Source organism: Cyprinodon variegatus, unplaced genomic scaffold, assembly GCF_000732505.1.
Source record: "Cyprinodon variegatus isolate N-32 unplaced genomic scaffold, C_variegatus-1.0 Scaffold40, whole genome shotgun sequence".
Lineage (NCBI taxonomy): Eukaryota > Metazoa > Chordata > Actinopteri > Cyprinodontiformes > Cyprinodontidae > Cyprinodon > Cyprinodon variegatus.
Genome location: NW_015150493.1, coordinates 277,402 through 304,660, shown reverse-complemented (window position 1 = coordinate 304,660; position 27,259 = coordinate 277,402). Strand labels below are relative to the sequence as shown.

Here is a 27,259-nt window from a genome sequence, read left to right as displayed (position 1 = left end):
ATATATATATATATATATATATATATATATATATATAGTAATATTTATTTTTTGTCTGATATCAGACAAGGTTTCTGATCACAATATCAGATCAGGATATACTTAACTGTGACATGACTCATAAGCACAGCAGTGCCTTTTCAAAAGAGGCAGAAACAAATGAAAGGGCTTTGACTTTATTTATATATATAGTTTATTTATGATGTTCTGTGTTACTTATCAGCAATTACTGAAAGGTGTGAAAGAAAGAAAGTATTATAGATACTCCCTTTCTCCTTCTTTTCGGTAATCTGTAAGATCAAAGGACTACCATCCCTCCTTCCCCAGTACATAATTCCCCGTCCTTGTAGCACATTTTTAGGGTTCCTAGGGTTTGCCTTCTTAATTGTCTGTCTTCATTTGCCCTGATTTTTGAAGCCGAGTCTTCAAAAACTTTCTGCAAAACCTGACATTTTAGATGAACCAATCCACAGAGGAAAAAGTGCATAACTCTAATTAGTCATGCATATAAATAATAATCTTCAGTGTATTTTATAGGAATTGTAAATGATAGATTGTGACAAAACAGTGGATAAATTAGTTGTAAAGTGGAAGACAAGTAATACAGTGCTTTGGTTTTCTTTAAAAAAGAAGTGCTGATTCTGAACAACTATTCGCCTTCAAGAAAAAGCCATTCGTCACAAAGGGAAAGGTTGGGCAAGGAGAATCTTAGAAAGAAGCTTTTAAGTGTTGCATGGTAACTGAAGAAGCAGCAAAGATCAACAGCTCAGGTAGGATCATTGGTATATCTGGCATTTTTTAGTTCTGAATCTCATACATTTAGCTGAAATCAAAGCATTTACACAGATTAAACAAGTCTTGGTAATTGTACTATTAGAGGATGAATTTCTGGACTCCAGCAGGTTTTATCTCCACGTGTGGAGATAAAACTTAGCTGCAATTGCAGCTAAGATTTTAAAAGTACACAAAATCAGTCAGCAGGGACCACTCTTGGGTAAAACAAGCACAATGCTGTTTTTGTGGGTCTTCTTTAACGAAAACCAAAAAAAATCACTTTAGTAGGAAAAACACATGCAAAATAATAGAACAGCAACACAGTGTAAAAACATAGGTAGAGAAAAATCTAGATTCATTTCCAAGCATCAAAGAGAACTAAAAAGTAGATCCTGCAAAATGAGATATATGCCCAGTATCCAGTGCGGCACAAAAACAGAACCCACTTACAGTCCAATGATTGATGGAGTAATCTGATGGCAGCATTCCCTAGTAAGGACACTGAACTCTGCGTAACCTGGTAGCCCGGCCCATGGGGACCAAAAGGGTCAGGGGTGGGTAGAGGCCCTTGAAAAGCTTAATATGGCACAGGTTGGCATGTGGCTACCAAAACAGTGCTGAAAGTCTGTAAAATGCCATGTATGTCAGCTTATAGCTCCCTTAAATGCCTTATTTAAACCAGTAAACCCTGACTTACTGGTTCTAATAGATCATCATGCAGGTCACTTTGGAAGCCAAAAAGGTTTATTGTCTCAGTTTGGACTATTCTTTTTTCTACCAGTTATAAAGGGCAGCAGCAACAGTTATGGATGAGGTATACTGTTCTGCAGTAAAACATAACAAGAAGAAATATGCAATTGGAAGGGGAGCTTTAGCCAACTCCAGGGAGAGGAAGAACGGGGGGCCTCAGTTAGGGAGCATATGCGAACACTGTAATTTGTTTCCGCACATGTGCATAAACATTCAGATACAGTAAAAAAAACACTTCCAATTCCCATCAAGGCACTACAGAGAAAATGTCTTGGAGAAAATTGTACAAGCTGCAGACACTTTGATGAGTAAGACTGCATGTCTGTTTAGGTTATCTGTGGTTCACTGACCAGGCTTTAAAAGAATAACTGCATCAGAGATACTTTGATGTGTACTGATGGCTCAAAAAGTGCCGAGCGGCAAGTCCAAAGGAGATTGGGTCTATGCCAAATAAAGGAAGCAAGCATGGGGTGTGCAAACACACATCGATCTACAACTGTTATCCCACTCCCCCTGTTGTACCAGCCATCGATTGATTCTGCAAACGGAGGGAAAAACATTCCTTTCTTTCTCCGATCCAAAGGTCGAGAAAGAGGGGTTGACTGAGTTGGGGCTGAACCCGCCATAAGTAATGCTGAGGTCAGCAGTTTTTTTTACTGAAAGACTGACGCCGAACAATTGTCTCGGTCATATCCACATTACTTTAAAATTGTCATTTAGGTCAAACAAAGATCAGTCATCAAATAAGTACAGTTTTTGCTACTTACTGATGTTTACAGTAATAAAAAGGCAAATTCAAGCCAAGTCAGCCTTTTGCCAAATAAATAATACACCAGTTTAATATCTATACTACTCCTTTATCCTCCCCAAAAAACTACTAATTAGAATAATTTAGCAAGGATAAGCATGACTGAAAATGCATGGATGGATGACTGGATGACACCTTAATTATTACCAATTTCTCTGTTTTGGTTTATTTACCTTAAAAAACCCTGGAACTCGCACTAGGATCCTTTAATATCTTTAAAACACACTATTATATAGCATAGATGTTGACTGCACACTATTAGAAACTATGTTATTTATAAATGCACATTTTGGATTTGTGGGTTAGAAAACATAACACTAGTAAAGCCAAAGTATTTCATTCTAGAATAAGTTTCATAATTTTAACCACCTGCATCCACACACCACCTGAGCAACAATTAAACAGCATATGCAAACACACTATCCTCACGGTAAAAAGTTTTTCCCACCAGTTCTCTACCTCCTACAGGTGTATTTAGACTGCAAGTACTGACCCAGTACATCCAGAGTGTAGGTATGGTTGATCGATCCCAAGCGATTCTCAACCAAACAGGTGTAATTTCCCTTGTCGGACGGCACCACGCTCTCCATGATCAGGGTCCAATGTAGGGGCCGGACCTGTTGCCCAGATACAGAACCATTGAGTTGGGATTAGCAGACATGAAAAAACTGGCACCCAAAGAAAAGAATAGAAGGAAAACCTTACTACAAAATGTGGTTAAAGATGACAGAGAAGCTGTTTATTGTTTTAAAAAAAATGCAGAGCCATGTTGACATTACTTTTTTGTTTTCACAAAGATTTCTAACCACAGACATTTTTTTTTTCAGTTAAATTTTCCGGCTTGGAACATATTCACTCATGAGTAAGAATGGAAAATCTTATTAAAAAGCTTTTTTTTTTTCATTAATTACTCATTACTAAAGATAGGAATATTTTTTATTAATGAAGCAGCAATCTAAACTGAAATACATCCTGAGTGGAACTGTTTTAAACTTTCTGCTGAAAACAGAAAGAACTGTAAAACTTTAGTGTAAACTAATGTCAGGTTATGTTATAGAAATGTTTGAGAACCCCTGATTTAATCCCTGTTTGTTTGTTTTTTTTTTTTTGCCATTCTGTGTAGAACCACAGCTGTAGTTGCTCTATTTAAAATGGCACTGGTGCATGGAAAGTACAGGTAAGAGAAAAAAAAAGGGGGTTTCTTTACCACTTCACACAGTGGAGAGGTGAAGCCAATGGGCTGGGCTCAGGTGCAGCTTTTGTCAAACATTTGTTGACAACAAAAAGAGAAATGAAGTGCCTGTGGTGCAGCTGACAGCTTGACTTTTATCATTTCTGTGGCTGCTTTTGTCTTAGCTGTAATGGTGGTGCTGAAAGCTAAAGGAATAAGACTTCAGCGGCTACCCGAACATAATCTGGGCCCAACTTTCCCTCATAGACCATCAGGTGTTAACCACGTGCCTCTGACTTGTTCAGCATCACTGATCATTTCATAAATAAGTTGCATAACTCTCAGCATAAACATTTAACTCATAAATAAACCTGACAGGTGGAAAGCTGTTCTGGTATCCATCAGATTTCAGAATGATGTTGCACCCTTCTAAAAGAGGCCATATTCCCCGAATGGATAAATGTACTCACATTAAAGATTGTTTGAAAACATATTTAGTGTGAGATTATGCTGCTGCAATCATCTTATTCACAAAAAGTTAATTAGAAGGATTCCTATATGAAAAAAAAAGAAATATATATATATATATAGGATATATATATATACATATAGATATATCAACAGCTAGTTTTTCACTTGCCATTGGGACATTTTTTTTCTGCCTGAGTTACCCTAACTTCCTGCACTTAATCCAACCCCTGCTGCTACTTGCTTTCTCTATACATTACTGTCTGAGGGTATTTACCCTTTTAAGTCCAGGGTTTATGTTTCTAATTGATGGAGCTAAAGAACCATTTCAAGTAACAGTTAGAGGCTCTACAAAGTATCCTGGTGAGACAAGGGGCACGGATGAGCAATTCCAATTTCACACCAGAAACTCTGCCCGCGTTTCCTTCGTCTCGTCTATTCCCATCTCTCCAGTGAAGGGTGGAAAAGAGGTGAAAGGTCAGATGGTGAAGAGTGGAAGGTACACTTTGTTTGAATAATTTCTTTCATTTTTATTAACAGTTTAGATGGGCAAGGAATAAAAAAGGACAACTTTGTCTTAGATTACTTATCGGAAAACTGATTAAAAAAAAACTCAAGTTTTCAAAATGTTTGTGTCAGAAGTGAAAGTAGGAAAAGTTAAGAACAACTAAAGAAAATAAAAGCATAAAAAATACTGAAAAAAGCAACATCCAAAAGAACATCCTTTATTTACAAAATATTTTCCACCCAGCATTTTGCAAATCTCTCATCTTCCCAGGACATCTTGAATAAGCACCAGTATAATAATGTTGCGGTATAAGCTTAGTTAGAGGGTTCCACCACATGTTAAAATGAAAAGCAGATTTTCCTTATGCCTGTGACTGTTGCAACACCATTAAAATTACATGTTTGCATAACGTTTTCAGATATTTGTTTACAACATTAGGGGGAAACATTATTTGTGATTAGGTTTTCATACTATGTGGTCTTATTGTCAATTGAAATGTTTTATTCTATAAATAGCTTTGAAACAATAACAAAAAGAAATGCACAAAAGGTTAGGTCTACATTATTTTTCTTAAGTTTTGATTGTATTTTTAGAACTTGATAAGTAATCTTTATAAGGGTCCATATAGGTATTGCATTCAATGCTCTTTGATCGTGAAATGTTACCGATTTGTTAGCATAAGCATCAGCAAATTTGGCACCAAGCTGTATTTAACACAATGCGATGGGTTTATCAGCCTCGTGAGACCATCCTGATCTCGCGAGCTTTCAAGGTTTCACTCGCAGATCAGTCTGGAGACTCTCCGTTAAAGTAAATTTGGAGCCGTTCACCAAACGAACGTCCAATCAGCGTTGGCTTTGAGGCGGGTTGAACAAGAACATGGCGGCTTCAGCCGATAAAAACCAGCGTTAAAGTGGCTATCGAGCAAGTTTTATCGGAATTACACAGCATTTCACTGAAAAAAGAGCAAAACACTGCTCTGGAGGCATTTCTCAGAGGAAAAGATGTTTTTGCTCTTCTCCCGACTGGTTTCGGCAAGAGTTTGATCTATCAATTGGCTCCTCTTCGTCGTCGCTCTGTTAGTACGTCATATGCATCGTTGATCTGATTGGTTTATTTGGCCCGTCTATCACCAACATAGGCCAATCAGCTAACCAGTATTTTAGCACCTTCCCAAAATTACTTCAACGGAAGGTTTCCAGATGGATATGCGGAGCAAATCCATCTGGCGGAGTCAGGTTATGGGTTTGACTCCACTACTATGGTTCAAGAGAAAGGTTCTCACAATGGAAATGCACTGAATGCTGAGGTTTATATCAATAGTAAATAATCTAATTTCAAATTAACTAAAAGCAATGTCAAATTCGCAGCCGGAAAAAAAGGCCACTGAACTTATATTCATAGTAAATTGGATGGAGTAGAGCTTCCCCTACCTTGAATCCTCCCAAGCGTTCATGTTGCCGGAAAGGCCTGCTGTTTTTAAGCCAACGTATCGTTGGGTGGGGGTTTCCTCCTGCAGGGCAGCGGAACTTCACTGTGTTTGCAACTGGAACCACTAGTTCGTTCTTCTCGTTCTTCCTAAAAGTCCAGTATGGAGCCCCTGCAAGCGGACAAAAAACAATGTTTAGTCATTTCCTGACAATGTCCACTGCATCAACAGCTTCACTTCAAAGGAAATTGGGCTATCTTAATCCAGATGCGCCGTGAAGCATGTCTGAAAAAGAATCAAACCTAGACTGCTTTAAAGACTTCCCTCCCCTTTTTTTTGGAAAAAGCATCTTAACTCTATCCATTTGCACCATGTGACTCAAAGATCTGCAATTCAAAGACTAAACATAAACACAATTTTTTTCCCCTGTGGGCTCTGCAGGGTGCAATTGAAACTAAAAAAAGATCAGCTCTAAAGGGTTGGGCGTTACCGAGATGGTAACCGGACCATCACATTTAATTTTTATCTCATTCTATTTAACAGTTTTTTTTTCTCCTCCTACTTCCCCCAATTATCATAGCTCCCTTATACATCACTCTGCTAGATGCGACTGACCAAAATAACTTATAATGCTTGAAAAGTCATTATGCACCACAAGATCAAAAGCTTTGTAAGGTTTTCAAATATGAAAAAAGCCATTCAATGTATCAAAAATCTACCATCTTGTGTTTTTTGTTTATTTACTCCAAACTTGTGTCTGTCCGATGGATTTGCTTCCCCCTCTTTCCCCCTGCACCTGGGACTATGACTGTCTAAACAGACTGGCTGAAGGCTGGAAGAGACACTTAAAGACAAACAACAACCCAAACGGTCTTCCACGACATCACTTCCTCTTCTCCTGGCAGGAATACAAGCAAAAGAGGGAATACCCACAGATAACATAGTGACTCATATTAGTACCGAAGCCCCAGGAGCATTTATTTTTTTCAAAGTTTTCAGTCTGTGAACTATCAGATGCTTCTAATCCTGCAACAACAGCACCAACCGGACATGTCCAGCATATTTGGATGGCTGTCAGAAATTGCTTTTTTCCTCCCGAATGCTTTAAACTGATTGTAGCTTTTATTCCCCCAAAAGCTCTGGTGCTTCTGCTTCCTCACACAATCCATAAACAGGACTGTTAGATTAGTTGGCCTTAGAAAATGACCCTTAGAAGCACAGGAATGGTCATTTGTACTTTGTTTTTTGTGTTGCCCTGTGATGGACCGATCACCTGTGCATAGACAAAAAAAAGAAAATACAATTTTACAGAGTTTGAAAGGAGCCCTGCACAACCAAAGGCCTAGTCAGCACATCAAGTCTCAACTTTTATAGGTGAGGAGTGATGTTTCCCATGCTCCCTTTCCAAAGGGGCAGAACCATCAGACCTTTTTTACAGATGAAGCCAAACTGTCTCACTGGCCCAACTGCTGTGGCCCCTCAACTCCCAGTAAGCCTTGTGTATCCGGACTCCTGCTTATGCACGGCTGTTTGTCCTCAGCTGGCCTCGGGTAAGCTGAGGTTATCTAACTCCGGCATTTAGTCAAGATTTTTTCCCTCAAAGTTCCCCAAGAAAGCTGAATCCATCATTATGCCTCGGTTTTACATATTACAGTTCACTCATTTCTCTTGTTCCATGAAATATTGATACAATCTCTACTTACAAAATTTCTGTCATAATGCCCTTCCTTATAAGAACATGTGCTGTAAATCACTGTAGTGGCTATGCTGTATAGTAAGCTTAAGGATATGTAACTTAGATTCCATTGATAAGGAAGATGAAGCTCTCAAACTTACAGAAACTCCATTTATTCACCCCATACTCACTTGACTGCATGCCATCTGGCCAAGTATCCTCCGACCGGTCTGTATCGTCCTCATCATCCCCCGACCAGGTTGCATCTGCATAAAGTAACCATGGTTGGCATCACCTTTTACTTATATTCCATAAAGCAACACAACATATACAGATTTCATTTTCTGCTGTAGTTTAAGTTAAACATTAGTCAAGATTCAACTTCAGTTAATTTGTCTGGTAATTCAGGTTGTAGATTATAACTATTGACCACAAACAGACACATGAACCCTCAGCAGACTCTGTTCAGAAAGACAAAATCCTCTTTGTCCAAATAAAATGATTTCCATGGCCACTTTCGGAATTAAACCAAACTCTACCCACCCATCTAACTCCAATCTGTCTATCCTGCTCTGCCTTATCCTGAACTGTCTCCCTGACTCACCTGTGACATTGACTATGAAGCAGACCGTGTCTTTGCCCACACTAGTGCAGGCATACAGGCCCGAGTCCCTGGGCGAGGCATCACGGATCTGCAGCACCTCATGTTCAATCAGCGTGCGGTTGTTGAGGCCCAGAGAGCTGCCATCTTTGGTCCAAGTGATGGTCTCCGTCACCGGCAGAGGACAACTGAGCTTCAGCAACTCGCCCGGTTGCACTGAGCACACCGTGGGCTTAAAAATTTGGTATTTGTTCGATGCCTCTGCAGAGCAAATGTGGAAAGAGTTTGAGGAGGAAGTTGGGAGGGATAGAAAAAGATTGAGGCAGAGAAAGGGTGCAAAAAAAGGAGGAACAACAAGATGGGAGAGGAAGAAAGAAGCCAGAGTTTAGGAGATTAAACACCACACACCATTTAAATCAATCTATGCAAGAGGAGAATTGAGGAAAGAAAAAGACCTGCTATTTAACCATAAAACCAGAATATAACCACCAACTCCCAGTCGGTCATTTGAATTACTTCCCATGGAATCCCAGATCTGTTATCAGTTTATCTCTGATTGGTGTACAGATTTAGTGCATGCAATATTGGCTGGAGCAGCAAGTGTGGAGAAAATCTTAACAACTATTATCTGCAGTGAGCAGGTGAGCATTAGTTATCAGTATGTTCACACATTCGGGTCCAATTTCCAAGCCCCATCAGTGTAAATGTCAGGTAAACCAGTGTATTTAAGCAAGTACAAGCAGCACAGGTAATAGAATTCAAGCCAAACTGCAAGCCAGAGAGGAAAGCAGCAAAAGGGCCCAGGGCAGAAGCACTTGCCAGGCAGGGGATATGGGAAGATGGGAGAGAAATCTTCTTTGGCTTTTTTTCTAATTTCCACTGCGTATTCAAGCTACAAAACTTCTGACCTGGCCAACCCCTCTGTTTCCTCCCTCAGACTCATCTTCACTCTACTTTATAGTTCCTTGGCCATGGAAGATCTACATCCCAGCACAGGATGTGTAAAGCTCAGCCAGAGAGCAAGAAATACACCGGATCCCCAAGAGCTATAAAACTGACATTTCTAGGGGGAGAGCCAATTCTGCCAGCTAGTGAACAACAAGCTAACAAGTTCAGAATAAGGAGCATTTCCAGTCCAAGGAGGAGGATCGAAATCCCAGAATATGAGACATTTTATTTCATTTTACAAACACACATTCAAGCAAATCTACATGTTTTCACTACAGTTTAAAACATGTTGTACTTACAGTCCCATGTTAATGTGAACTTTTTCCAACTTTGCTATGTTAAAACTGCTTTTTATTTCTGTTTTAATGTAATAATCAACACAAAGCAGTAGGGATGCACAATATAATCGGCCCCCTATCGGTATTGGCCTGTATCGGCCTTAAAAATGAATATCGGCCACCCCACCGATATTTAACCCGATATTTGATTTAAAAAAAAATACTACTTCTTCTTCTTCCTCAAAAACTTCTTTTTTACAGACTTAAAAACTTTTAAAGACGAGGGAAAAAATATTGATACATTAAAATATCACTATATCTTCATATGCTGATATATTGCCATTTAAAAACACCATATCAATCTCTTTTACTAATGAAATATTGCTATATGTCATCGTTATGCTACGAAATCCCCCGAAAATTCACAAAATTTTGCCATATTTTTATATGTTGATATATTGACGCAATACCGATCTATTTTACTAACAAAATCTCACAAGAATTTGCAAAATATCACGAGAGTTTGTAACAGAACGATGACATTTCACGAGATTTTGAAAGTAAAATAGATCGATACCGCGTTTTTAAAAATCTATTTGATATCAGCATATGAAAATATATTTGAGTATATTATTTTTCAAAGTGTCAGAAATGGATAACAAAACTGCAATTTTCAATGACTACTTATTTTTGTCCAGCTTTAACATCAGTATCGATATCGGTTATCGGCTACATGAGTTTTAAAATATCGGCATATCGGATATCGGCCAAAATCCCAATATCGTGCATCCCTACAAAGCAGTGTTTAACTGTGACGGGGAAGGAAAAGTTTTAAAAACAGTAGCAAACAATATGTGCAACTAAGATCTAACCAGAATTTAGCAGCCGTCAATAAAATCTGAGCAACTAACTGCCTACAGTCATCACCTAAGAACAAAACTAAATTCATTGTCAAAAGTGTTTCTCACATTTGTGGGTCTCTGCAGCTCTGTTATGGCTCTATGAGTGACTCCTCTGTTCAATTCTTTGTTACCTTCTCAGTTTAGGTGATAAGCAAAGTAAAAATTATGAAAAGCATGCACATTTTCATGCAGCTTTACAATCACATAGTATTTTGTTTCTGTCCAAAAAAAAAAAAAGTTAAAATTTGTGGCTGCAGCTTAAAAAAAAATACAAGAAAGTTAAAGGAAAGGGATGCGCAATATATCTGCAGTAAATTCAGTGAAATCAGTAATTGAGGACTGATAGTTGTTGTTTTGTGATGCGAAGCCATGTGGTATTATTTTTGGGTACAACCATATTCGTTCGTCCCCATTCAACAGATGGAAATACTTTTTGCAAGACACTGTGAACAAAACAGGAAGAAATAGAAATTTTCCTCTCAAATGAAATGCATCAGTTTCCAGATGCTCTGTGTAAATATTTCAGAAAATAAGTCAGATTTAAATGATCGGGGACAGAAAAAAAAAAAAAACAGCAATGGAAAAACGTATAAAAGAGGAGTGATGATGGCTAATGAGGAGAGTTTTGGGGTCTGATAGGTGTAATTACAGAAGCAAAGGAACTCCTAGTTTTTCCATACCTCAGTGTAGCTTTTCAACAACACCTCCACCACAGTTATAATACATGTTTTCTGTGTTAGTCGTATAAAAACAATAAACACAAACACACATCGGCCCTGAAAGGATGGGAAAGTCATCAAGCAACAAGTCAGCAGTTGAGACATGTGTGCAGACTTCAAAACAGCCCCCCACCCACCCCCACAGGCAAAGAGGCAGGTACAGTTTCAGTATTGTCTTTGTTGCTACTAAAGCGGAAATAATTAACCCCTCCCTTTTCTGAATGTGTGGTCTGATAGGAGGAGGGTCAGGCTGATTGATGGGGAGCTGTCTTCACTACCTTTTTACGACATTTCCACAAGCCTCTGCTTTTGCTTCACAGCTGCTGCAAGATTTTCCCTTTTTATTAGCTTTACTAAATAAATTACTGCTGGGATGCGGGTACGGACAAATTCAAGAGGATCCTGACATAACAAAGAAACACCTGGAATTGCAAACCCTCCTGTTAAAAGAAGTGGAAGGAAACCTCTCCAAATGGTGTATCTCGTTAAAGAAAGCATGCAGGTGTTAGTTTTGTTGTCATCCTCTTCTTATCTCCGCTGTGTGCATCTGTCTCCCTCCATCAACCCACCCTTCTCTTATTCTGCCCTCCCTCTTCCCACACATCCTCACCCCCACATCCCACTCCCACCAGTGACCCAGTTGACCTAACTCTGACCCTTCCCTAACCTGTTGACACGTCTCTAACATACCCGATTGTCCATGGGAACCGCTGACATTAAAAAAGCAGACATGAACAACGATGGAACAAACTCAGATGAGATGAAAAATTTGAAAAGCACCAGGAAACTTTTTACTGCTCTTCTAGAAACAGACTTTGTCTCGATTTCCATCCAACAGCTTTACTCCACCTCGCCACCTTCATCTGTGTTCTGCCTACGCATCTTATTTATAAAACTCATTTTAGTGTCTCTTTTCCAACACGTTTCCATCAGGTGTGATATTTTCAGGCGACCCTCTCCTCATCCGTATTCGCACCACTCTGCCTGGCAACAACCCGTTTACAGCAGAGCTCAGCCAATTCCATGTCAGGCTTGCTATCTGTCATTCCACTACAAACCAGCATGGACTTGTTAAGTGGATTTTTCCTTAGCTGATTTTATAAATATCAACCCTACAAAGACTTTATTTTTTTTAAATAAAAATTCTCTATTAAGCTAAAGCATTAACAAAATAAATAGTCTTGACAGAATAGCCTCATTAAACCTGTGTTTACAGATACACAGTTGAAACATCAACGACACTCGGAGGAATACTTTGCTTTAAATGCTAAACACATGGATGTGATATTGATGGAGAAAACAGTAAGTTTGTTTTGTGAAATCATATTAAAATAATTAAGCTGAACATCAAACTGAACATTAGGTAAGATACAGTGGTAAAGGGAAGATAAATGGAGTTAAACAGAGAACAATTATTGTAGAACTGATGGAGGCTGAAAAAAACAACTAGACGAGGGAAGACGCTAGAAAACAATGCTAAACTTGCAACAGAAGCTCCTATAAAACTGTTTAGATCAAAGTTTGTTTAGTTCAAAACTAAATCTAACAGAGATGTTGAAACACTTGAAAATCAGAGCTCAATTCAATTCATCAATGAGCTTTATATTGAAAATACATAAAGGCAAATAATTGTGCTTGATATAATTTAAAGTTATGCACTGCTTTGAGCCAAATAAAAATGTTTCTGGTAATGAGGCGTTTAAAGGAAGAGAATACGTCTGACGTCAGTATGCATTGTACCACAGTCTGTTTAAAAGAATAATGGATTCACATTAATGTCAAGGTTTGAATAGGTGCAGTTAGAAAATTCTTATCTATGTGTACTTTTTCATTTCATCTAGCAGCGATCTCCTTTCTCCGTCTGACACCTGACCATGTTAATATCCATTCCCATGTGTGGACCGAACGGCCCAAGTTGACACAGGCAGCACCTTTTTCAGGCTTCTTATCAGACCAGTGTGAGGCAGGACAGTGCAGCGTCAAGCCAAAGCAAACAACATACTTGGACTTGCATGATTAACACCATCCAACGGCAAGTTAATAAAAGTCCTCGTGTGAAAGCTGTGCTTTCAGTCCAAAAGCCCCCGCCCTGAATCCTGTTGGTCACTGACATACTGTGTTTATGCCGTTCAGTTCCACTGTCAAAGCTACGCACTCCAGACACACACCTCATGTCATTAACTGGCCAGCTGACATTTTTATGCATTTACAACTGCACTCCTACTGTGTAAATACCAGGGTGTTGTAGATAGGTAAGCCCATATCACCGTCCAGTCTAACATAGGAACACATATACAGCGGTATTTCTTTTTTGATGTGCTTTTTGCCAAGAAACATCAAAACCTCCTGCCGGATATAAACCTTGAAACTCATCTTTTTTCAGTGCCTAACGCTAAAACTCTTCCCCCATGTGCAGACGATATTTATTAAACTACTTTAGTATTTTGGAAAAACCTGCCGCTCTGCTGATCAGAATGTTTTTTTTTTTAGGAACAGAGTTTGGCAGCAGCTTCAGGAACGCAAAGCCAAACTATGAGCTGACTTCAGTCAGCTGCTCTCATTCCAGGCAGCCTGGTGCTATGGTCGTTCCACATGAAATACAAAAAGGGACTCAATGTCAAAGACACACACCTTTCAGATTAGCCTCCATTGTTATTAAGCTCTGTCAGTGTATTTTTATCGCTGCGCAAACATAGAGCTCCTGGACGATGTAAACACTTCCATAGATACTGAAGCTGCTGCAGCATCAACAATAGGCCTGTTGTGGAGGCTGTAACCAGCGCGCTTTGCTCCACTTCTTCTGTTACAGCGACTACAGGTAAACAAACTAGCAGGGCCACCGGAGGTGCAGGCGTGGGCTCAAAGGAGACAACACTGATATGCAATCTGAAGCATCTCCAGCAAGCTGTGCTCCTCCACACACAGACGACGGTGTGACCCGAGCCGATGGGCGGCCAGGGGTGGAGCTGCTGGAAATACTAAACATCTCTAAAGGAATTGTTGCTGCGACAGAGAAACCAGGACCTGATATTCTGTGTCTCCAACATCTGTTTACTACAAATAACTCAACATACTGATTCAATCACACTCAAATCACGTAAAACTGTCCAAGCTGAACAGAAAACACTGACTTAGATAAGATTGTGTAGCGCTCTGTGAAAGGAATCTCAATCCTTGAACTTTTCTAATTTAGTCAAATTATCAAAAACAGTCATCTTACTTTTTGGGGGGATTTTATGTACCAAAAAAACACACAATATCGCATGGTGGTAAAGTGGAAAAACTTTTTCATGTTTAAAAGCATTTTTTGTTTCATCCAAACACAAAGTTGTTGTTTTTTTTTAAACCCAGTCCAACAAATTTCCCTCAGAAGTCACTCAGTTTCTAATTTAGTATCTGGAGATACTTTTATGGTGAAGCAATGGAAGGAGCTGAATATGGGACAATAACTGAAGAAAACTTCTTAGAAGATCCTGCAATATTGAACCAGTATTAAAGGGAAGATATTCAGATAATCTTTACAGCATAAATATAACAATTACTACGCTTGAGCTATTTTGCAAAGAAGAATGAACATTGCCTGCAGTCTATACAGTATATAAGCAGAAGCTTTTATTTAATGGTAACAAAGTAGGGGATAATATTAGGTGAATCCATGCAGCATAATTACATCAAAGTAATGCACTGCTTTCTGTAGAGTTATCGCATAAAATCACAAAGAAACAAACTTCAAATTTGTGGTTAAATCAAAACAAGTGAGAAAAGGTTCAAAGTGTTGTACACCTCATCATGTGTCTAACTCTCCTAATCTCCTGTCACATGACTTTTCCAACGACCAGCTCTTTGCAAGCTTTCCTACAGATAGAGAAGTCAAATATGCACAAATCCTCTTAGAACTTTCCTAGAGGATTGTGTAACTCTGGAGAGCTCGCTCCTTCCTCTCTGTGACCAAGTTAGCGTAGCTTTCAAGCCATGTGGGGGCTCAAAACTCACCAGCATGGAGCCAACCAGTCTGGGATAGAACAACAATAACAACAGGAGACAGGATTTCAGGCAGCCTATTATCAAGGTGGACAAGAGGGATACCCTGACCTTCAGGGCAAAGGCCAGGAATAGGTACAGTCTGTGTGAATGTGTGTGTGGGAGAAGATGTTGTGGTTTAAAACGCGACACTCTCTATTTGGCCTAACTTAAAATTAGCATGATGATGAAAGCCTGCGAACAAAGAGCTTAGGAATGTGGTTCATCGTCTATCACCTAAACGAATTAACTTGTCCCTAATCAGACTGAGCCGTGGCTAAAAATACAAATAAAAAACGACACTAAAAATTTCTGAAACAAGAGTTTCAGGAACCTTTTTGGTTTAAGGAAAAACAACTTTGAAACTTTCCCTGTTCAAATGTGACTTTCTCTTTTTCCTCCTCACCCCTTGTTCCTCTTTTCAGGCAGGAAGGTTTAATAAAGAGATGCCAGGATAAACACAGTCCCACCCTCGCTCTCTGTTACACACACAGCGGGTCACAAACCTGGCTTTAAAGGACCAATAGAAACACCAGCAAGGGAAAACAAAAAAAGTGTGAATCATTCACCCCCCAGTGTGGAAAACAACACCTCATTACTCTGAAGTAAATCATTCCCCTTTTGTTTGTTTAATTAAAATCACCCTTAAAGTGTGTGTGAACGTTTTTACTTAGTTTTTGCACAACTTGCAGGACTCTAACTTACAAACACATTTTGCACCAACAGACATTTGTATTTGTACACCTTTTCACCCTTTACTTTTCAGCCCAAACCCTCACACTTCTTAGCCAGAAGGCAATATCGTCCTTTCTTTCTGTCAAACAAACCTTTACCCCGAGGTGTTTAGGTTTAGGGTCACTGCTTTGAGTCAAATTGTTTTAAGAATGTAATTTTACTGAGCAAGTCAGAGAAAACATTAATAGGTATATCTTCTTTCAGCCAGCTGACCAGCAGTGCTTTCCCCTAATCTTATTGAAACCTTGAAATAAATTAATAATGACTCATTTTGTAAGTCAAAATGGTAATATTCATTAAAAGAAATAATTGCAATGAATCTAGAGACATGTAAGACGCTCCTCTATAACTATATTTTTGTTTGTCCCCAATAGCTCCCCTGTTTCTTCTCCCATGCTTCTCACCTTCAGGTTCTGCCTTGGTCTCCACCTCCCTGGTGGCTGTGAGGGGCGGCCTGGCCACGCTGACCGTCAGCAGGGACAGCAAGACGGCCGCCAGCAGCCAGACCCACAAGGCCATCCCGTCAGAGGGGGAAAGGGCTCCCCATATCCCCCTTCTCCAACACCTCCCCCTGGACACTGATCCCATCTGGGGGGGTCCACCCAACCATCAACTGCTGCAGTGGTGTTCAGGCTTTCACTCTGTGGAAATCAGTCACCTGAACTGGGAGGTGAAAGAAAAGAGGGAGAAATTAGTTTTTGGAGGGGACATTTCAGCTGAAACATTAGATTTTATTGGTTATGCAGGAACTACTCTACGTTCACAATGATTTTATTTTTGCTCAGGCAAATGAGACAAAAAAAAACAGAAATGCTGTCGAACAAGCCACACCACAGACATACCAAAGCTGTGAGGCGGCGCAACCGCAATGCGTCTCTACAGCTGATCTGTGATGGTATGGATTGAGAATATATTGTGAGAGACATAGCTCTGTTTTTAAGTGGTGAGAAGTCAAACCTGTTTGCCGTCTCTCCAAGTCCCAAAGCCGCTGCATTTTAAAGATCAAAATCAACAAAGTTTATTCAATTTCACATAAATACCTAAATCTAAAATAAAAAAAAGCTTAAACCTGTTGCATTTCAGCTTGTTTATCATCTTTTTTCCTCTTCTAACTCGGACATAGAACTGATAAGGTGCAGCAGATCCTTCACCTTCTCAAATTTTCTTTCATGAGCAACAGACACCTAACCCTTCTGGCTTAATTGTTTTTTAATATTATTCCCTCGACTTGATTCTCAGGCTGACTCATCTTTAACTGAAATGCAGTATTTCAATATTGGGACACACGTATCAGCCTGTTTAACCAAACATCTGCGGTTGAAGCGCGGTTTAAGTGTCTCTGGAGGTTTGCTAAAGTCACGCTTTCCTGCACTCCCTCTGCTCCAGCTGGACTAATCGGCTGGTTTCACCACCAAAGACTTCGGATTCTGGATTTAAAAGAGCACTGATTTAAAAACCCATATGCAAACTTAATCTGTAAACAAAAAAACATTTTATATGACAAAATTCACAATTTGAAAAGTTGAGCATAAACTTTTACCAGGGATTTATCGACCATTAAATAGCTCTATTTCCAAATCAGTAACATCTAGTCCTGTCAAATCTGGACTGAATTAAGATTCAGATTAGATACAGATTCTTCAAAACTAAGAACTGCAGTGCAATTTTTTGGTATTTAAACAAGACCTAATTTAAGAACAAAAAGTCCAGTTAAACAATTTGATATAAGAGGTTATAGAAGCCCTGGAAGCAGTGAAAGTACCTCATCTAAAATGCCTAATATATATGTTTTTAGTCATACTTCATTTATCAAGCTAATCAATGGGTCTGATAGAAATAAATTAAAATCTTATTGGGATAGTGTGAATCAAATATGAAGAGGTGATTTAAATATGAATAAATATTAGAAATCTGCATTTAAAATAAAATAAATAAGTTAAATCAAGTAAGATACATAGGTTTCACCTAGGAAAAAAGAGAGAATTCAGCTGAATACCTTTAGCAGTCTGTTTAAGACAAAGTAAGATACTTAAACAGGGGATATACACTGAATTTTTTGCATTTACTTAATCATATTTAGTTACTTTAACAGAATTGTTTCATGTTAGCAGGGTAGTACATAAAACAATTGTGTTAAAGTAACTAAATACGATTAAGTAAATGCCAAAAGTGGTTGCATATTTTTTTTCCAGACAACTGATGTCAATGATGCACATTTGGATTTATGCACAAGCTTAGTGAAAAGCATGCAATTTTTTGTTTGATTGCTGTAATTACACATTATTGCTTCAAAACCCATTGGTAAAAACGAATTTTCCCTCGATCTAAATTAAAATACATATATTTTGCAACTCTGTGTAAAAAACTAAACCCGACAGCAACGAAAGCATCGAATAATAATTACAAAAAAACAGCTGAGCGCGCACTGTTTGACAAACGCTCTCATTGCATAGCTCATAGTTTGGATTTTGACGCAGCAAACAAGAACTTTTGCCTCACATATGAGCACTGCTTTTATTTTACTCCTCAGGCTCTGAACGACACATCTTGGCACTGCTTGAATTCTCATTGAAATTCAAATCAGTTGGCTTTTTTTCCCCCCTACAATGGGAGCTCATTTGGAGCTGCTCGGTGATTTAGGGCTCCGGCACCAAGCAGTGAAAAAACAACTGCAGTCATGGGGTAATTGGCACCATAAATGCCGTGTAGGAAAATTAAGCCAAGTAATAAATAACCAAGACACTTATAATGAGCTCTAAAGTGATGATGAGGCAAGGTGTTGTGCAGCGCAGTGCGCCACTTTCTGAAATAAACTGACTCTGCGCTTTACCCAGAACACAGCATGGTGGTGGCAGCATTATGCTGTGGAAAGGGAAAGTTTGAGAAACTTATCCGCTCCGCAGAGTGCTCTCTAAACCTCTGCTTGGCTCCAAAAATTAAATGAAACGAAAAAAAAACTGAAACTTTACCCTATATGGAATCTTATCTAACTTCACCCATTACTTTTTACATGATGGATAGCTATAAGTAAAGTTATTTTGCGCAGAATGCATTTTTTCCAAATGGCTATAATAACTTGGACAGAGCTATTCCTTTAGAGTTAAGTCTAAGAAGCAAACTAAGACCAAGAACGCAGAAATGATTTGTTCCCAAACTGAGGATGACTGCAGAACTCTTCCCCATGCAATGCTTTATGGAGCTTTGCGCCTTTATTCTAAACAGACAAAAAACACTCACCAGGGAGGACTAAAATCTTGAAGATCTCTGTTTTGACATGCAGAGATAAGGAGGTAGTGAGCAAGAGATGAATCCTGAGAGGAACGTATTCAGCACCACAGTGCAGCAAAAAAAGAAAAGAAGAAAAAAAGGAGAAATCGAGGCGCTGCCTTTTCTCGGCTTACTATCCCACAATCAGCCGACGTCGACACTGATCAGAAATATCCAAAAGCAGATTTACAGCCGTAGTCCAATGCCATGCAAGGAAATCCGACTTTACGCATATGATCCTGAGAAAAAACAGCGCATAAAAAACCAAGTGGCTTTCTCCCCTCACAGAAACTTTCCTCCCCGTCACCAAGTTTCTCCCAGAGCGCAAAACATGCCCGGAGCGTCCGAGTTGCACACTTGTCAACTAAACCAAAAGTCTGCAGGCGCTAAAGACGTGGAATGAGGCTGAAACTGGAGCGGAGGATAGTTGTCCGATGCGGAATGTCATAAAATCCATCCAAGCGCGGTTCCCTCCGTGGCAAAGAGCGTCTTTACGCGTCTCCCTCCAGTCCTGTGCCGACAGCCTTCGCGCAGTCCTCTCAGACTCTTTTGTCAGGTTTACTAGGTTTTTTTTTTTTCCTTCTTACGTCTTACACACCGCCCTCCTCCTTCCATCCAGAAAGTGTTACTCCCCCCTACTCCCCCCTTTTCCACTCACAAGAAGTTGTAATTCGAGCCACTTCCTGGCCACAGTGCCTTTGGGCCCAACCTTCCTCCGCCCATCACACACTGCAGAGTTTCCTGCGCTCAAACTTGCTCTCACTCGGGGTCCAACCGGAGCGCCTGTGCGCCTCAGAGGATGCAATAGCTCACAAAGCCACGCCGCCTAGTGGCTAAACTTTATCCTGCAGGCTGATCATCCTGTAAATCAGAATGCACATATTCCTAACACAATTCTCCCAAGAGAAAAATAGAAACGAATTCACAAAAAACAATCATATACTTAAACAAAGGGGCATAAAAAGCCAACTTCTGATTACTTTCACTACTTCTTCAACTACTAATGCAGACATATTTCTGTTGCTCATTTCCTTGCATGTTTTTCATACATTATGACTAAACATATGATTTCGTCAAATGATGTTGCTTTCTAAAATCTTTTTGAAAACAACAACAAAACTATATATGGAAAAGGAAAGGCAAATTTATTTGTATAGCACAATTCAGTACAAAGACACTGCAAAGTGCTTTACATGATTAAAATATAGGAAAATAAAACAGAATCAAAGCAAGTAGGAAACAAAAATAAGATAAAAAAAAAATGCAGAAACAAAAAAGAATATTAAAAAACGGTTGGGCTAAAGAAAAGAAAAAAGTTGAACTAATGATGTTTCAGTTGAACTGTTTAACTAGAACGGTCGAAGGCAATCCTAAACAAATGTGTTTTTAGTCTTGATTTAAAGGAACTCAGGCTTTCCGCACTTTTGCAGTTTTCTGGAAGTTTGTTCCAGATAAGTGGAGCACAGGAACTAAATGCTGCTTCTCCATGTTTAGTTCTGGTTCTAGGTATGCAGAGCAGACTGGAGCCAGAAGACCTGAGTGGTCCGGAGGGTTGATACACTGATAGGAAATCTGTGATGTATTTAGGTGCTAAAAAGGCTTTTTTAAACCTGTATCATGCCTCTTTTGGTTTTTAAATCCAGGTGTATGCTTGTTGGGGTTGACTTTGACTAGGCCACTTTATCATTCTGAGGATTGTCTGGATGTATAATTAGGAACTTTACCCACTTGCAGGCTGATTTCCTCCTCTGTCCTAGACATTTGCTATGTCTCACTGTTTTTTATTATTATTATTCCAAATCTATCCAGCTCCTGTAACCCCTGCTAACATATCCATAGTGTAATTGATTTTTAAATAAGCATATTAGTATAAAGGGAACTAAATGCAAATGAATCTCATACTTTTCTGGTTTTCGTTTATTAAAAAAAATCAATCAATGCTTGTGTGTTCATTTAATGTGTAAAAGTTTAAGGATTATGGATTATTTTTGTAAGTTAAAGTAAGCAGAGTTTTTTGATAGACCCTGTGATCACAGAAAGCAACATTATAAATAGCTTACAGTATCCCAGAGTCGTATAAACGGCCCTATAAATGATCTGTCTGCAGCTACCTCAGGAGAGAATGAAGGCAGCCCCCCTGCAGCGTTTCCCCCCACCGCCTCAAGCTGTCTCCTGCATTTGTTCGGCTGTTCAAGTCCTCTGAAAGAACCACAAGGGAGGGTGGAAGACTCTAATCTCCACAGTCTTTTTTAATTTTTGTCTTCCTTTCAAACCCTTTTTTTCAACAGTGGAGGGAAAAAGGCATCTATTCAATTTTAGGAGAGGCACTAACAAGATTTTTTTTTTTTCCAAGGTAAAGGCTTTAACTGTGAATGGAGAGTTTTCTGTATATTTTTTTTTCCCCCATCACTGCCTGTACCAGTGAAGCCATCAGATAACACCACAGTTGACAGTTTTGGTTGGAATAAAGAGGGAGCAGAGGCGGGTCCTGAGAAGTTTGAACCATTTTTCAAGACTGGAATAAAATGCCCCCCACAGTTTCTGCCTTTCTATGCGTCTCTTTCCTTCCTTCTACTTCATTGCTCTATTTACTATTAATTTATATTCCGGCGCTCAGGCAGCCTACGTTTGAAAGAAAGATCATCTAGCAGAGTCTCGGAGCCCTTTGACTGAGGACTGGATGTACTCAGTGCCCTTCCACTGAGGTATCCTTCAACCTGTCACTGTCCCTTTTTCTTCTGCCATACTTTTCTTCCTCGTGGACCATTCTTCTCTGTGTTTAGATAGAGAGCAGAGCGGGAAAGACAAAGAAAACGACAAAAAGGAACAGCTCCCAAATGAACATATATAGATTCCTTGTTGCTGCTGATGGGACCCATGAGGACGGTCACTAATTGCACTGCTTTTCCATTATTGTGTTAATGTGGGAGAAGCTCTCACTTCTGGGACAGAAGCCCAACCAAACCATCGGAAACACCCCCTGCTGATATGATCATTTTAAATCTTGTTGGAGTAAAATGATTATTACACTCATTAGTAAGCAGGTTTATCTGAATTGCTCTTAGCACAGAGCAGATAGAGCTAATGAAAGCATCTCTGTGTATAAAACAAAGGGAAAAAGTGGGAACCACAAACTTCCATTGATATCAGTCGATTATCAGGGGATGTCGTGTTTCTAACCACTCAGAAATTTGAAATAATAGTGTTGTGGCTTTTATAAATAGCTCCACAGAGTTTAGAGGATGAAAAATCTGTCCAGGCTGCTTTGGAAAATAGGTTTAGTTAATTCAGAATGAACCGGGAAAATGAATTCAAGCCTTTCCACAGTTTCCTAATTAAATTTGACAATGCCATTCTAACAAAGGAATATACTTTGATCTGAACCCGGCTACTATTTCCCAGCTGTTTAAGGTTTTTGACCTGATGGGAGGTGAACTTTTGTTCTAGTGTCGATTTTTTTTTTTTTTTTTTGCTCTAAAGGTTTCTCCCAGGATAGCCCTGTACTACTATAGCTCCAGCCACCATTTTCTACCCCCACATTAGATGGTGGGAATGTTGCATTTTTGGAAATATGCATCATTACCTTCCTATTACACTAAAAGCATATTGCATGTAAAAAAACCAAACAAAAAAAAAACAGCCTTGATCTCATCTTACCAGTGCAGCATTTCGTCCATAATTTTAATTCCATTTAGTTTATTTATATAAATATGAATTCACAACACATTTCATTTGAAGTCGCTTTACAGAGTGAATGCAGTGGGTTCATATAGATGGATTGGTTTAAAGTTTTTTTATCTAGAAAAAAAAGCTACATTAGGTTATTAACTTTGCAGGATTTGCTCCTCCTGAATAAATACAGTAGTCATTTGATTGAATTTAATATTTCACAACTGCAAACAAGACTTTTTTCAACCCCTTTACGATTTTTGCTGTAAGGTTAACTGGCTTTAAATTCACCTTAGGTGTGAGTGTGTGCGTGAATGGTTGTTTGTCTCTGTGTTGCCCTGTGATAGACTGGTGACCTGTCCAGGGTGGAACCAGCCTCTCGCCTGCAGACAGCTGGAGATACACACCTGCACCACACACGACCCCAGCAGGGATAAGCATGACAGAAAATGGATGGATGGATGCAAACAAGACTTTTCTTTAAATCCTTTAAGATTTTTGCTGTGCAGAACTAATAGCTGGTTAGACATCATGTTTTCCCCACCTAACCTGAGAATCTCTGCAGCTCCTTCAGAGCTGCCATGGGCTTTCTGGGTCCATTTAGTAAAAAAAAAAAAAAACTTCCTCCAACTCCTGGTAATTTAGATTTGTTTTCGCAGGTCAGTAGGATTTAATACGGAGATGTTAAAAGTTTAAAAGTGTTTTTATAACATTACCAGGCTCTTAACTTATCTAGAACTTTGTACTTTACATGTTTGCTGTATTCCTCCGTCTTTATGTTTTTTCCACTTATGCTCTCTTAGCTTTGGAGGTCTCTGATATTTTAAGAGCAGATAGATTAATTCAGAGATTAAATTACACACAGGTAGACTCTGTTAAGCCAAGGCAGCAATAGTAACAATCCGTGTTCAAACTAACCAAAAACAGAAAACATTTATTTTAATTCGCAAATCTACATATTCTTTTTTTTTTTTATGTTAATGATGAATGACAGTTATGTGTATTTATAACCATACTTCATCAAATTCAAGAAACATCCCCTTACTTTTCCCCCAATGTGACACTAACACTGGACAATTAAAACGACAAACGTAAGTGAGTTATACCCTGAGCAAAAACATGAACCTCAAAACAGTGTTGATGGGGGATGGGATGGATTACAGCGAGAAGGAAGCAGGAGTCAACTCAAGGCTCTAATTCGAAACATGCACACCACATAACAAGAGAATGAACTAGAAAATGAGAAAGGAAAGTTTTTGTTTTTGTTTAGAGAAGTGGAAACAGGCTTCCTCACCTTTTTTTGTAAATGTTACAGAAATTCACAGATCCCAAATTCCAACATTTGTAGTCTGATCTGCCCTTTTTAGAGAAGATTTAAAAAATGAAATCTCTAGGATGCAGATATATTGAAATAATTGAAGGTAGGAAGAAATGACATAAGGAAATATGAAAATAATGAATAATACAAGGAGGATAAAAGAAAGGAAGGGTACAGGAAAGGAGGAAAAGAAAATAGGAAGAAATTTCAAAAGAATAAAAAAATAAATAATGAAAGACTAAAAAAGAGAATCACACAAAAGTGATAAAAAGGACAGAAGGAGAGAAGAAAAGGCAAGAACAGGTGGAGAAAGACAGATAGTGACAGAGGAAATAAAACAGGGAAGGCACAATGTGGAGGGAAAAGACAGATGGCTAGAAGAAAGAAGGGAAAACTAAATATAAGGAACAAAGGAATAGAAGTGAGAAATTAAGAACACAAGAAAGATAAGTTGGGATAAAAAAGGAAAAAAAAAGAAAGAAAGAAAGTTAGGAAGGAATGGCACAAGGAAGGAAGGCTTCGAGGAATGGAAGGAGGGCGGAAGAACTCGAGGAAGGAACAAAGCATAGAATTAAAAAAAGGAAAGACACAACCTTTGGACGAAGGATGAGAGAAGGAATTATGGTAACAAAATCAGTTTTCCATGTTCAATTTTTGTTTTTAAACTCCTCCCAACCTGGGAAAGTCTAAAATAAAATGTTGTGCTTTTTCAAACTTTTCCAGGTCGTGTAGTAATATTGGTGATAGAAATAATCAGAAGAAATACTCTGAAAAATTAACAACAACTTGAGTTTAGCTCTTAATTCTGCACTCTCCCACCTTGCTTGCAGTTTGTCCCTCTGCTTTTACCTCCAGGGACAACATCTCTTTAGCATGGCTATCCTGCTGCCACTACTGACAAACTGTAATAACCTCATCTGCACGCCTAGGCCTCAGCTGTCTTCTCCTCCCCCCCAGCAGGTAACAGAGGGCAGAGATAGAGGGGGAGTGGAGGCTCAATCATCCAGATTCCTCTCATGTTTCCACATCGGTGCTCTGGAGTGTTTGAAATAGCTGGGATGCCTGCAGATTGAGCTGCAGAGAAGCTCAGCTGAAAGGCGGACATCAGGAAACTGGGGTGGGGTAGCATGAAATTGTGTCTAGTTGTCTCAACTTCTTAAAGCTGCGAAATGAACAAAATAAAAAAAGCTGCACATGAGGCAGAAACTTGCTTTGCTTTTGCTCCCTCCCACCTGAATGGCACCCATTAACCCCAATAAAACTTTGTCTACTTTTTTCCACAGAAAACCTCAGAAAAATTCTGACTGGAACTGAAAACTTTATTCCTCCTCATAAAGTGAAAAATGAGCACTGATTATTTTTCCTGGCTTTTCAACACTGATAAGGACTTTCTACCTCCTTTTCCCCTTTGTCTCCAAATCTCTCTTTTATTTCCTCCTTCCTCTCTCCCATTTATCCGAGGCTCAGCAGTCTGACAGCACACGAACGTCCGCATTATGTGCACACACACATAAATACAAACACATTTCACAGCTCATTTGGTTCAAAGAACAGGTCACTTTAGTCATTCCACTGGTGACGCATTACTTTCTAAGCAAGGACTTCAGACTGTGCAGAGTGCATGGAAGTTTAGTTTGTTTTTCACCCCAAAATGACAGTACTTTAAAAAGTTTAACTACAGCTGCTGTTAAATAAAGTCGTTTCTTTTTTTTTTTTCTTTTTTTTTTGCTGTGCCTCTAAACTTCCAAAGTATTTTTTTTACCGTCTTTCAACAAAGACAAAGGGAAGACAAAAGGCCACATGCAATTTAACCTATTAAAAATAAAGAGATGCATTTATGAAATATCCTAAAACGGATTCAAAAATTGCTTATTAATCTCCAAAACCAGCTAAGTTAAAAGCAGCACACCTGTTTATCAAATTCCTAGGTTAATATTGACTGATGCAACCTTTGGTTTAACCAGTGCCGTCACTAAGGGAGAGGCAGGGCCCATTCCTACAACTTTGCCGGCCCCTGTGCCCCACCCTGCTCAAACATATATGCATGTGTTTTGTTTTGTTTCATAAATCTAAGCTTAAGGGGGGAGAGAAAAGGCTTCTGGTGCAACATTTATTTTTATTTTAATGATTAACTTATACTTTGTATGCACTTTATCTGGGTTATGATCTACCTATCCCTTTTAAAGGTTTCTGGATGTGCTCCTGTGGTTTCATCCTCTTCAACTTCTTGAAATAAAATAATGCCTTATGTTGAGTAAACCAAAGAACACATTCTAAAGAATAACACAATAAACTGTTGTCCTTGTTAATAGAAAAATTAATAAATAAAAAAAAACAGATCTTTCTGAAACTACACATCATATTTTATCATCATCTTATAACAAACCCTGGCTGTTAACAGCATTTACTCAACTGTTATGTTAAGTCTTCAGTGTGAGACACTCTGGAAACTGATTCAAGCACTCGCTTATTAATTTATTTAGCTTCTTCTGTTGGAGCAGATAACTGTGGTGCCTTTGTAGCAGAATGAGGTCCATCAGAAGGAGTAACTACAGAAGGTGGGAGGTTGTTTATATTTTATTAATTTTTAATTTAAAATAGAGCACAATAAACGGGCACCAGTCAGAGATGTATATTATTGCTCCTACTTATGTTACAGTGTTTATACTGTTGTAGTGCTTTCCTTATCAATTGGCACCCTAGGCAGCAGTCTATGTGTGTTTATGTGTTTGATTTGGTAAGATCCCCAATAGGTAATGTTAAAACTGTTGCATTTCCTTTTGTATTCGTGACTTTATTAAAACATATGCATCAATGTTCAGCAACACAAGAAAACAGGATTTACATACATCATTTGTATGGACACAATGCAAAACATGCTTTCAGCAATAAAAACAAAAAAGTTTAATAGACAAAAACAGGTGTTATCTTCCAAACTGAAATAATAAGGTTTAGAGGTGTGGATTGATAGATTTGGATTCCTTTAGGCAGGCAAGCTGTTAAGCCAGGTTTCCAGTATTAAATGCCTAAAAAAACAAGAGAGAAAGAAATCGCAGGCTGTGACTTAAATATGGAGTGGTTGTTTGTCCTGTTTGTCTCCATGTTGCCCTGCGTTGGACTGGCGACCTGTCCAGGGTGTACCCCGCCTCTTGCCCATTGACAGCTGGAGATAGGCACCAGCAACCCTTGCGACCGCGCTTGGGATTAAGCGTGTTAGAA

The 27,259-nt window shown here is 39.0% G+C and overlaps 1 protein-coding gene across 3 annotated transcripts in view; it reads right to left on the bottom strand.

Annotated features, from left to right (window-relative positions):
- The window catches only part of fgfr2 (fibroblast growth factor receptor 2), a 54,511-nt gene extending 34,899 nt beyond the window's left edge, over window positions 1–19,612 (bottom strand). The window contains exons 1-6 of one of the 3 annotated variants that reach the window (XM_015369969.1): window positions 19,024–19,612; window positions 16,191–16,449; window positions 8,188–8,445; window positions 7,775–7,849; window positions 5,913–6,079; window positions 2,826–2,949 (exon numbers count right to left, since the gene is read on the bottom strand). In XM_015369969.1, the coding sequence (XP_015225455.1) occupies window positions 2,826–2,949; window positions 5,913–6,079; window positions 7,775–7,849; window positions 8,188–8,445; window positions 16,191–16,374 (808 nt within the window). In that variant the 5' untranslated portion in view covers window positions 16,375–16,449; window positions 19,024–19,612. The remainder of the gene's footprint in view (window positions 1–2,825; window positions 2,950–5,912; window positions 6,080–7,774; window positions 7,850–8,187; window positions 8,446–16,190; window positions 16,450–19,023) is intronic. The other 2 variants (XM_015369968.1, XM_015369970.1) reach the window with 2 other exon arrangements.
- Window positions 19,613–27,259: the final 7,647 nt, after the last annotated feature.